Source organism: Erythranthe guttata, chromosome 5 (genome assembly GCF_056151865.1).
Source record: "Erythranthe guttata isolate IM_541 chromosome 5, IM_541, whole genome shotgun sequence".
NCBI lineage: Eukaryota > Viridiplantae > Streptophyta > Magnoliopsida > Lamiales > Phrymaceae > Erythranthe > Erythranthe guttata.
This window is the reverse complement of record NC_142537.1, coordinates 5499842-5513113: the sequence shown is the minus strand read 5'-3', so window position 1 is coordinate 5513113 and position 13272 is coordinate 5499842. Positions and strand designations below refer to the sequence as shown.

Below are 13272 nucleotides of genomic sequence, written 5' to 3'. Positions count from 1 at the left end.
ACGCATAAGATGATGTATTGTAATACCTATATCTTTTTTTTTTTTTTTTATTCTTCATATGTATTATAAATAAAGATTAAAGAATACATACGTTTTCTATTTGGTTGACCCTTAAGAAGTTGGATAAGCCTCTGAAATTATTGAAGTATGATATTGTTTTGGCAACAATTTACATTTGAAAGTTAATTTATCAAATTTAGGCAGTTGGTGAGTTTAGGGCAATTAATTTAAAGGCTAATGTGTTTGAAAAATAAACTTTAATATGCAGATTATTTTGATCAAATGTCTAAATTGTTCTAATACTTGGAATTTGAATAACAAAAATTATGGATTAAGATGTCAAATGCATTTATTAGTTAGTTAGAGAAACAATTTTAAATTGAAGAAGCAGATTGAGAGATGCTTCTCAAATTATGAATTACAACTATTTATTTTTAGAGAAACAAACGCAAAATCTAGTACTGTAAAGATTGAAACATTGATTATGAGCTAAAAAAACCCATAACCACATAATGTCAACATAGCTTGCTATTTTTCAACAATCGTGAATTTACAATATAAAGAAATTTGTATTATTTGAATGATGTTTTAAATATTGGATGACAAAAATAGTACACTTTACAGTATTTTTATGATGTCGCCTAGCGCAAATTTATTCATTCTTGTAATTATCAAACCCATAATATATGTAATTTTTTTTAGGGGGATAAATAAAATTTTAGGGGCTATAATGCAAAATTAGCACACAAATAATAAAAATAAAATAAGCATTACAAAATTTAATAGAATTTCTTCAGGGTCGGAGGCCACATATAGACATTAGTAATCTTACTTTATCTTTCCTATCTTGTCGTTTTTCTTTCGTTCCTCGTTCCTGTAATAAGCTAGCTCATGGAATCGCTTCATCCATGGAACTGGCCACTACTGAGGGTTTCTCCATTCCTTCTCATTTGACTATGTTAGCCTAATAATATCTCTGTTACTTTTTTCAAAAAAAAAAAATTATAGACATCATTGAATGGCGTATCACATAAAATGTTTTTTATTTTAATTTAATTATTAAAAGAATTATCCAAATGTTATCGAGCGACCAAATATATATAAGCTTGCAACTTTGCATTATTCCAAAAATAAATAGAAATTAAATGAAGTTTAAACGATCATTTTTTAGGTATATCTTGTGTAACTACGAGGATCAACTGATCATTTTTTTGCGAGAAAGATTATTTAACATAATTTGATTATGAAGAAACCCTATGTTAAATATTTTTATATACATAACTAGATATATAATTTGCTATAATTAACAAAGGGTAACCTAATCACGCAAACTATTGAGTATTGACTAATTATATTTTAATCAACTTATAATGCATCATGACTAATGTTATGATCCTTGAAATCTATTAATGCTATCTCCTTTTATGATAATCAATAACTAATTCTATTGAATATTAGTATTGGGTGGTTGATCTGTGTTTAGGGTAGTTTGTTGGACCACTCCGCTAATTGTTTTTTTAATTATCATTTATTATAGGTTAAATGAGAGAAGAAAATCTCAAAATACTAGTATGGGCTAACTATGAAATCACTATGGCCTATGAAATCATTATCATATTATCAAGGGAAGAAATTGGAATGAAATTGTCGAATTCCGCCAATTCCAATATGAAAATATTTTTGAATTGTATTTTTCATTCTGATTTCTGAAGTTCTGATTCTTCCGATTTTATTTGGAATGGAATAGAAATGGTATATAAAATTACCGAAAATTATGATTTCCGATCCGATTTTAGTTCCGAATATTTCTATGATTTTTCGATATTATATAGTATAATTTTATAATATCTGTTGTAATCCCATAATATAACTTATGTTATAGGGCAAATTGCATGTCACCCCCTATAATTTTTTATTTTTGCATTTCACCCCCTATGTTATAGATTTTATTTTTGCATTTTACCGAAAAAAAGTGAGTATTTTACCCCCTCCAAAATGTTATATTTATTGCACATTGCCCCGATAGCAAAATCCCGATAGATTATTAACCAGAAATTGAGTGTTTTTTTTGCACGTTGCGCCTTAAAACATTATTTTTCTGCACATTGTCTGTTTCAAATGTTATTTTTGTTGCACGATGCCCACCGAAAATTAGCTTTTAAGGCAAAGTGCAAGCAAAACAATATTTCGAGGGGGTTTTATCTTTTCAGAAATTTTAGGAGGGAAAAGTCCCAAAATGGAATTTTATAGACGGTGAAATGCATTTTGTCCTATGTTATATTTTATAAGGAAAATATAAATACCAAAAGGTCAAGGTTAAAAAAACCTTAGAAAAGATTAATCGATATCAAAAACTTTATGTTGTATTTTCCTTATAAGAAAATCCATGATTGAATTTGTTGTTCATGCATGTGTTTTTATTTATTGCGTTTTGTCGAACTAATTAAACTAGAACCATACATTTTTCACTGTCGAAAAAATGAAATTTTTCCAAAAAAATCATTTCCGATACATTCCGCCTGATTTTCACCCCTAACATATTATAGATGCTTTCGCAAATTGAAGGAACGATCAATGAATTGAGAAAATAATGTTCCGATTATAATACCGTATACGTCGATCAACATTTATTCTAAAGGAATAATTTTGCATTTTGCATTTTGCAATTTCCTTCAAATAGATCGTGGACTAATTCTAACTTACAAAAGGCCATAAAAGTGTATTAAACCTATAGAAAAATCCTTTTTGCCTTTGAAGGAATGGTGATGATGCTAAAATATAGCTCACCTAGGGTGGTGTAGAAAATAAAATGGGAGAGCAAAGCAGATCAGTAACTTGACAACTTGATGATCCTGAGGTACCTGCGAAATGAACACACGTGAACTACGCCGGGGGTTGATCCGGCGGAAACCCCTCCGACGCTCAAGTCAGACGTGCTGATCATAGAAATAGTCCAGAGAATACGTATTGTAGTATTGCTCAGTTAATAGGACGTACCTTAATAAAATGAGTAAAACCTCTATTTATATGTCGTTTATTGGGTTGGGTTTGATTTGTTGGGCCCAAGCCTTACTTGAAGGTGTTTGGGCCTCGGTGATATTAGTCTTCGATATTGGGCTCGTAGCCCAGTAGGTAAAGAAATTGTAGGCCCATTGGGTTAGCCCAATTAGGCATATCATTAAGCCCCCCACTCTCGAGTCGATGTGGGGGCCATGTTGTGATGGGTCTCAAATCGTGTCGAGAGTAAAAATTGTAGAAGTCGATCGTTGGCGTATGGACTAATGGTATGTGAGAACGCGGTTGAGCGTATGTCGGAGGGGTGTGAATGCGCGTTGGCGCATAGCGCGACAAAGTTGCCGCGATATAAGTTAATTGAGTCGTCGGTTTTGTCCCGCGACGATGTAGTAGCGAACTATCTCCTCGTGGGAGTTGTCTCGTCGCGGGGTAATAGTGTTGATCGAGTTATCTCCTCGTGGGAGTTGTCTCACGATAATGTAGTAGCACGGATCAATTTATCTCCTCGTGGGAGTTGTCTCTGTGGTAATAGAATTGATCGAGTTATCTCCTTGTGGGAGTTGTCTCGCGATAATGTAGTAGCACGGAGCTAGTATTCTCCTCGTGGGAGTTGTTTTTTATCGACATTGTCAATGTTTTGACGCGTTGCTTGTATGTGTTTACATATAGCCTTGTGCGTGACGTACTTGAAGAGGGGATCAGGCTCTCAAGATTTTTTTTTTTTTTTTTTTATGGGGATCGTGCCCCTTGTTAGACCTCGTGGGTCGTAAGTATGTTTGGACCGTGGCCACGTTTTAATGAAGGACCCATCGAAAACAAGTAGATAAATTTGAGTAATCGAGCTGGCCAGGCTATATGGATTCTCATAATATCTCTAAGTGTATCTAGGGCTGTAATCGTGCTAACTTGAGCTTGCGATTATATAGTGAATTTCGGGCGAGTTGTCTCCTCATGGGAGTTGTCTCGCGGTGAGTTGTAGGAGCATTGGATGATGTGCGATTTAGGAGCGTGTGAATTGAGGTTGCTCTGAGCGAGTTGTCTCCTCGCGGGTCGCTGCGGGTTGGGGTGCCGAGCGAGTTGTCTCCTCATGGGAGTTATCTCGATGTAGGTTGTAGTACCGAGCGAGTTGGCTCCTCGTGGGAGTAATCTCGCTGCGGGTCATAGGATGGAGCGAGTGGTCTCCTCGTAGGAGTTATCTCGCTGTGGGTTCGTAGGACCGAGCGAGTTGGCTCATCGTGGTAGTTTTCTCGCTGCGGGTCGTAGGATGGAGCGAGTGGTATCCTCGTAGGAGTTATCTAGCTATGGGTTCTTGGACCCGAGGGAGTTGAGTCCTCGTGGGAGTTGCCTCGCAACGGGTTATATGACTGAGCAAGTTATCTCCTCGTGGGAGTTGTCTTGCTGCCGGTTGTAGTACCGAGCGAGTGGACTCCTCGTGGGAGTTGTCTCGCTGTAGTTTTGAGACTAGAGGCGGTTAGCTCCTCGTGGGAGTTGTCCCGCAACGGGCTGTAGGATTGAGCGAGTGAACTCCTCGTGGGAGTTATCTCGCTGTAGTTTTGAGATTAGAGGGGGTTAGCTCTTCGTGGGAGTTTCCTTGTAAGGGGTTGTAGGACCGAGCGAGTTGTCTCCTCGTGGGAGTTATCTCGCTATGGTTTCGTAGACCCGAGGGAGTTGGCTCCTCGTGGGAATTATCTCACAACGGGTTATAAGACGGAGCGAGTGGTCTCCTCGTGGGAGTTATCTCGCTATGGTTTCGTAGACCCGAGGGAGTTGGCTCCTCGTGGGAGTTGTCTCGCTGCGGGTGGTAGTACTGAGCGAGTTGGCTCCTCTTGGAAGTTGTCTCGCAAGCCCCCCACTCTCGAGACGATGTGGGAGCCAAGTCGAAAGGGGTACCGGATCGTATTGAGAGTAGATCGGTGCTGTAGTCTTGCGTTAATCGTTGGCATGGCGTGGAGAAATAATTTTTTTTTTTTACTTTCCATTTGATAGCAAACGCAATTTGGTAGGTGCGTTAAAGAGCTCGCGGAATTTGGTGGAGCGCGTTGAAATTCTCGTGCGATTTGGGGAAGCGAGTCAAAATCTACGCGCAATTTGGTAGAGAATAGGCAAAGTTGCGCGCGATTTGATGGGAGCGCGCAGTCCAAGGGTGCCTTGGAAAGCGCGCGCACGTGCTCGCGCGCGCTCCAAGTAAATTTTTTTTTTTTTTTTTTTTTTTTGCCTGCTGACGCGCGCGCGCGTCAGCGCTTGTACTCCACGCGCGTGTGCGGTGCACGCGCGCCGCCACTTTTTTTTTTTTTTTTTTTTGTCGCGCGCGTGCTGGGCACGCGCGCGCGCGCGCGTCCGGCGCGTGTTAGCCACGCGCGCGTGCAGGGCACGCGCGCCTCCAGTCTTTTTTTTTTTTTTTTTTTTTTTTTTTTTGTTGTTGACGCCAGCGCGCGTCAGCGCGCGCGTGCACTTTTGCTGACGCCAGCGCGCGTCAGCGCGCGCGTGCACTGCACGCGCGCCTCCTTTCCTCCTTTTTTTTTTTTTTTTTTTTTTTTTTCTTGTTGTTCTTGTATTTTTCTTCTTCTTTCGTCTTCTTCTTTTTTCTTCTTCTTTCTTCTTCTCTTTTTTCATCATCTTCTATTTTTTCATCTTCTTTTTTCTTCTTCTTTCTTCTTCTCTTTTTTCATCATCTTCTTTTTTGTTTTATTTTTTCATCTTCATCTTTTTTCTTTTTCTTTTTTATTTGGTTGATATTCACCCCCTTGGGGATGTTCTATTTTTTGAATAGGAAGATTACCCTCGTTCCTTGAAATGGGATGTGCATCCCCTTGGAGATGTTCTATTTTTTGAATAGGGAGATTACCCTCGTTCCTTGAGATGGGATGTGCACCCCCTTGGTGATGTTCTATTTTTTGAGTAGGGAGATTATCCTCGTTCCTTGAGATGGGATGTGCACCCCGTTGGGGATGTTCTACTTTTTGAGTAGGGAGATTATACTCGTCTCTTGAGATGTGATGTGAACCCACTTGGGGTTGAAAGGTAAGGGTGATGCCCAACCTTAGGATGGGGATAACTGCCCACTGTAGGATGAGGCGCTCGAGACCTATGGTCTGAGGTGGATTTGTGCACGGTTGTGCCATTGGTTCGCGCGTGCGCGTCAGACCATTTTTTCTGTTTTTTGAACTAGGGACGTGAAACACTTGATGGGATGTGAAACCCCTTGGGGTTGAAAGGTAAGTGGATGTACCACCCTTGAGATGAGATACCCAACTTTAGGATGTGATAGCCCCCCATTTAGGATGAAGGGATCACGAACCACTGGGGTGAGATGCCCAACCTTGGCGATATATGGTGCCACCGATTCAGTGGCAGCACGAGTTGAATCTTCCGTGATCATACGCTGAAGGTCTTCTTCGGTTATCTGAACCGTTCGAGAAGTAAGTAGAAATTGATCATGTTGAGGACCCAGTGGGGCCTCACGAAGAGGAGCGTTGGCTCCTGCTATGACGATGTATGGTGCCACTGCTTCAGTGGTAGCACAAGTTGAAGCTTCCGCGATTATACGCTGAAATTGATGTAGAGAGGTGAGGGGATACCCAGCCTTTGGGGATGGGATGTCCAACCCTTGGGGTGTGTTAGCCTCCCAGCTCAGGAGGAGTTACATGATGCGGGGATGGTACGCGTGGCGTGGGAGCACAGGGCGATGATGCGCGAGGGATAGGCGCGTGGCGCTAGCGGACGTCGGCGAAGGCGCTCGGCGAGGGCGCGCGGCGCTAGAACGCGTCGGCGAGGGCGTGCGGTGCTAGCGCGCGTCGGCGAGGGCGCACGGCGCTAGCGCCCGCTAAAGGCGCAAGGCTAGGGGGCGCGCTGCGCGGTGTTGGGGCGCAAGGCCGGCGGGCGCGCGCGGCGGCAAGGGCGTGCGCGGCACTGCAGCGCAAGGCCTGGGCGTCGGAGGTCGCGTTTGCGCGTGGTAGCCTCGAACGAGTTGTCTCGTCGCGAGGTGGTAGGGCCGAGCATTTTGAGACATGTTTCACCACAATTTAGTTGAAGCGCGAGAGTTGTCACACGGGTAAGTAGTAACTGGGGAGTTGTATCGCCCAGATGTTATATCGACTCGAGAGTTGTCTTGAGGCTAAATATTATTGTCGGGGAAGTTGTCCCGCTGCGACGTGGTAACGACTCAAGAGCTGTCTCGAGGCTAAGTGTAGGCGTCGGGGGAGTTGTCCCGCTGCGACGTGGTAACGACTCAAGAGCTGTCTCGAGGCTCAAGAGCTGTCTCGAGGCTAAGTGTAGGCGTCGGGGGAGTTGTCCCGCTGCGACGTAGTAGCGACTCGAGAGTTTTCTCGTGGCTATAAGACATCTCATGTACTTGAAGTAGGACATCCGATGTAGTTGAAGTAGGACATCTGATGTACTTGAAGTATGATATCAGATGTAGTTGAAGTAAGACATCTGTCGTACTTGAAGTATGACATCAGATGTAGTTGAAGTAGGACATCTGATGTACCTGAGGTATGACAGCAGATGTAGCTGAAGTAGGACATCTGATGTACCTTAGGTATGACATCAGATGTAGTTGAAGTAGGACATCTGATGTACTCGAAGTATGACATCAGATGTAGTTGACATCTGATGTACCTGAGGTATGACATCAGATGTAGCTGAAGCATGACACCTGATGTATCTGAGGTATGACATCAGATGTAGTTGAAGTAGGACATCTGATGTACTCGAAGTATGACATCAGATGTAGTTGACATCTGATGTACCTGAGGTATGACATCAGATGTAGCTGAAGCATGACATCTGATGTACCTGAGGTATGACATCAGATGTAGTTGAAGTAGGACATCTGATGTACTCGAAGTATGACATCAGATGTAGTTGACATCTGATGTACCTGATGTATGACATCAGATGTAGCTGAAGTATGACATCTGATGTACCTGAGGTATGACATCAGATGTAGCTGAAGTAGGACATCTGATGTACTCGAAGTATAACATCAGATGTAGTTGACATCTGATGTACCTGAGGTATGACAACAGATGTAGCTGAAGTAGGACATCTGAATGGCCTAGTCGATCATATGTCGAATATTCTCTTTGGTTATCTGAACCATGTGAGGTGGAGCTGGTTGATGAGGGTCTTGCTGAAGGTTTCGAAGTGGATCTAGGGCGCGACCTCAAGTGTCATCTTGAAGATAGCCTCGAGGATCATCACGAGGGGGTCTAGAAGGGGATCTCGGTCACGACGTTAGGTGACGTCCTGAGACATGTCAAACCTGAACTTGCACGTGGCAAGTTGGTTGTTGTTCTGAGGTTGTGCTATGGGTGGAGCCACAGGAGGAGCGTTGGTTTCCGTTGTGGTGATGCGTTGTGCTACTGCTTCAGTAGCAACGCGGGAAGATGCTTCCGTAATTATAAGTTGAAGGGCCTCCTCGGTTATCTGAACCGTTAGAGGAGCAAGTAGAAGTTGATGACCCATGGCGAATGAAATGTTTTGGGGGCACTGTGAACCCCCAGGGAGTCGATAACCCTTGGCGAACGAAATATTTTAGGGGCAGATGTAAGCCCCCAGGGAGTCGATGGCGGTGGTGCCATAGGTGGCTCCACATGCGGAGCAGGTGCTGGTATCGCGTTGGGAGCATTTGCTCCCATCGTGGCGATATATTGGGTCTCGGCCTCTGTGGCAGCGCGAGTTGAAGCTTCTGCTATCATGCGTTGAAGCGCATCCTCGGTTATTTGAACAATTCGAGGAGCAGGGAGTGGTGGATCGGCGAGTGGTGGGTCCCGAGGGGGGATCACCTGAACCTCGCGAGGCGGATCCATGGGATGTGGAGGAGGTGGCAAGCCAGAGCCTCCACGAGGTGGGAGGTCGTTAGCTGTGCCATTTTTTCTCCGAGCAGACGCCTCAGGAGGATCTTGTTGGCTACGTGATCTGGTTTGCATCGTTCCCACAGACGGCGCCAATATGATGATGCTAAAATATAGCTCACCTAGGGTGGTGTAGAAAATAAACTGGGAGAGCAAAGCAGATCAGTAACTTGACAACTTGATGATCCTGAGGTACCTGCGAAATGAACACACGTGAACTACGCCGGGGGTTGATCCGGCGGAAACCCCTCCGACGCTCAAGTCAGACGTGCTGATCATAGAAATAGTCCAGAGAATACGTATTGTAGTATTGCTTAGTTAATAGGACGTACCTTAATAAAATGAGTAAAACCTCTATTTATATGTCGTTTATTGGGTTGGGTTTGATTTGTTGGGCCCAAGCCTTACTTGAAGGTGTTTGGGCCTCGGTGATATTAGTCTTCGATATTGGGCTCGTAGCCCAGTAGGTAAAGAAATTGTAGGCCCATTGGGTTAGCCCAATTAGGCATATCAAATGGCATAGTCAATTTGGCGCTAAAAAAATGTTTTAAGCGCTTAAATTTTCGTTGCAATAGAACAAAACTGAAAAAGAAATTTTGGTACGCAATATCATCTACTTACTCACTCGCCGTTAATCAAAAGATTCCTTTGCCAAAGATTTTTCAACCTAATTTGTGCACTTCAAAAGTTGTTACTTATACTACATTCCTTTGTGTGTTTCACGCAATAAAAAAAATAATAAAAAATAAAAAAATATAAAAAAATAGGAAAAAAGAGAGAATTAGAATACGAGATTTTAGCACATAAAAGATGGTACGGATCAAGATTCTTTGCTACAACCAAGAAACACAATGCAAAGCCAATAATGAAAGGGGAATCAATATAATGCGCCAACTCATTAAACAAATATCTAAAAGAAAGAAAAAAAAGTACCTAATTTAAATGAAAAATAAAAAAAACCACAAAGCATAAGTATTATCCACGCATATCTCATTATTTTTTATGTCGACATAAAAATAAATAGTGTTTTATCCTAATTAGCAAAGCCCACTTTATAATGCTTGGCTAAACTCGCCATTAAATGAATAATGATAAAAAATAAAAAAGCATTGTTTTATTGGGGGGTTTTGATAAGATCAAAGCAAAAGAATATGCAAGAGTCATGAAAATGAAAGCCAACAAATAAATTATTATATTAGAATTAAGGAAAAGGAAAGAATGGGGCTCGGTAGTTCCTTGCGCCCAACGTATCTTCTGGTTCAGCCTCGGAGCTAGGTTCGGATTTCGCCTATGTATGACTTTTGTGAGGATAAGAACGACCCCCACACCCCCTACATTTGTACCCACCCCACCCCCACTCTCTCTCTCTTCTCTCTCTCTCTAGCTCACCGCCTCCACTTGAAAACTTTTTCCACAGCCACCTTTCTTTCCCTTCTTCCTTCCCCCTTAAAGCATTACTTTTTCTCCAAAGAACACGCACATTACACACACCAGCTCTTTCTTTCTCTCTCTCTCTTCTTTCTCTCTCTAAGAACAAACATAGAATACTCCGCATTTTCTATTACTGTCATTAAAGCTGGCGATTGATAACCAAGAAACGGTAGTTTGTGAAATCAAGCCCAAGAACAGGCGAATAATGGTACGATATCCATTTGTTTTGTTTGTTGATTGATTTTTGGCCTTCTTTTTGCAGTTGTTTTTAGTTTGCTCTTTTTTTTAATTGACCGTTGTTCATTTTCTTTTGAATAGGGACCTGATGAGGAGGAGAATCGATGGCCGCCATGGTTGAAAGCTCTGCTGAAAGAACAGTTCTTCGTTCAGTGCAAATATCACGCCGATTCCCACAAGAGTGAATGCAATATGTATTGTTTGGACTGTATAAACGGCCCTCTCTGTTCTCTCTGTTTGTCTCACCACAAGGACCACCGAGCAATTCAGGTTCTTTTTTGCCCCTTTGTTTGTTAATTCAGTTTCTTGATCCCACTTTTAGCATTTGAGTTTTTTCTGCCATTTTTGTCAAATTTCAAGTTCCCCTGTTTTATTTTTTGGGGCCATTTTCCGTATTAATTTTCTTTCTCGGGCGTTGACTTAGAGAAATACTGATTGTCTCCATTGTTTTTTACAGATAAGGAGGTCGTCGTACCATGATGTTATACGGGTTTCAGAAATTCAAAAGTATCTAGACATTGGCTCTGTTCAGACATACATAATCAACAGCGCTAAGGTTGTCTTCTTGAACGAGCGGCCGCAGCCCAGGCCCGGTAAAGGAGTCACAAACACCTGCGATGTATGCGATCGCAGCCTCCTCGACTCCTTCAGATTCTGCTCTCTTGGCTGCAAGGTAAATAAAATTCTTAAAATTCTCCCCCATTGTCATTTTTATTCATTTTCTTGGTAATGTGTGTTGACTTTTTTGGGTTTTGTTGTTTGAATTCTTCAATTGTATTTTTCTTCAGATTGTTGGGTCGTCAATGAATTTCCGAAAGCACAAGAAGCATTCGCCGGATAGGAAGAGGGCCGCCGCCCCGCTGCCGCCCACAATGGCAACATCGGAAGAGTCCGGTGATTCGTACAGCGGTAGCAGCAGCAGCAGCCATCATGGCCGGAAAGCCACCATATTATTCCCTAGTTTCTCTCCGTCCACCCCTCCCCGAACATCGGCTAATTACCGATCCACCAAGCGCAGAAAGGGCATTCCGCATCGAGCACCCATGGGTGGCCTCCCTATAGAAATATAGAATTAACCCAAAATTCCCAACAACAAGAAGATGAACAAGATCAAAGAAGAAGAAATCTGCCTCTGTTATGATATAATATATAAATATAAAAATATATATAATAGTGAAATATATATATAGCTCTTTGCAATAGGGTGCTTGGTACATTGTATATAGAACCAGCTTTTACTAGTATAGATATATGTGAAATATATAGATGTTTGAAATAAGACAATGTTGTGAAAATGTAATCAACCTCTGAATTCCATGAATATGAATGAATAGTTTTCAGTGTGTTTGGTAAATTGTGCAATTTGAGTTCTTGAAATTGGGAATTGATCAAGAATTGGAATAGAATCAATCTAATTCCGAGTTTCTGTTTGTTTTTATGAATTTGCTAAATTTGGAAGGTTCTGACTGGTCTGAGGTAACTCCTCCCTACCGGTGGGGCCCACAGGGGGACAGGGTTAAAAATGGTGGCGTTTGTGTGATCGGTACGTGTCGAGCGATGATTGGGCGGAGAAAAGACAGGTGTCTTGGTTCTTGGAATCAACAATTAGGTCTAGCCGTCCTTTGTTATAATTCAGTTTTCTTGGTGGAGGGGTTTATCCAGGTGGGCCCACCATTGTTTAAGGCCGTCGATTTTAGTGTAATGGTGATGAGATGGGGGAATGGGTAGGTTTTTCTTTGAGTCAGCATCTTCAATTATCACTATGATTGGATGGAAATAAGCTAATGCATTATTGATCTAATTCAAGTCTCAAGAGTTGAACAAGTTGTAATTACTTTCCAAGATTTTTTTTTATTGAGGAAATTTTTGATGGTTTCTATGTCAGCTCTATGTGTTTAAAGTTCGAGGTGTGGGGGTCCAAAATCGATGTGTTGTTAGTGAATTAGTGACGACTTTTGGTAGTGTCACAATTATGTTGTCACTGAAACCATTTTTTCTTGTAGTGTAAAACTAACAAATCCTGATAACAAAAATAAGTAATTCCATTTTGCAAACCAACAATATGTATAAACACTAAATAGGAAATTGAAATATGAAATAATAATATTAAGCTTATAGTATACTAACATAATTTTAGTGCTATCATGCTATTACAATTGACAAGAAAAAAAAAAAAAAAATCTTATGGTAAGAAAAAAATTATTATACTTATATAAATGGCACGTATATAGTTGTATTTTGAAAGCACGTGCACCTTCTACTCAAGCTCATTAATCAAAGCAACATCATACTCTTCAAGAATTTGGATAGAGAAGAAAATCCATCCATAAAGAACATATATATTAAATGAGACACAAGTAATAAATCTGTAATATTAAAAAAAATGAAAATAAGTACCAATTGTGATTGGCATGTATCATTTATTATAGCTTTTGAGATTACTTCATGATCATTTCATTATTGCAAATTGATGGGGTCAGTTTGACAGTGTTGGACCAAAATCTCTCAAATTGGGTCTATTATTAAACAATGTAAAGACAAGAATATGTGGGCCGAGATTGATTTGTTGGGCTCAAAAGCCCAATACGCATCAAAGACATGGATTCTTCTACAAGCTTGTTAGAAGAAAAACTCGTTAGTACATAACTCCCTAGACGATGCACCTGCGATATGTGGTTATCGAGCTCGCCAGCTCATCCTAACACGCAAACATATGATAGAAAGGGTATGT

General features: G+C 41.4%; 1 protein-coding gene across 1 annotated transcript; it reads left to right on the top strand.

The window, feature by feature from the left end:
* The first annotated feature begins 10224 nt into the window (after positions 1–10224).
* On the top strand, positions 10225–11642 carry LOC105976466 (protein RGF1 INDUCIBLE TRANSCRIPTION FACTOR 1). The gene is made up of 4 exons (XM_013001715.2): positions 10225–10512; positions 10623–10811; positions 10999–11214; positions 11330–11642. The coding sequence occupies exons 1-4, from the start codon at positions 10510–10512 to the stop codon at positions 11609–11611; spliced, it is 690 nt and encodes a 229-aa protein (XP_012857169.2). The 5' UTR covers positions 10225–10509; the 3' UTR covers positions 11612–11642.
* The last annotated feature ends 1630 nt before the right edge of the window (positions 11643–13272 follow it).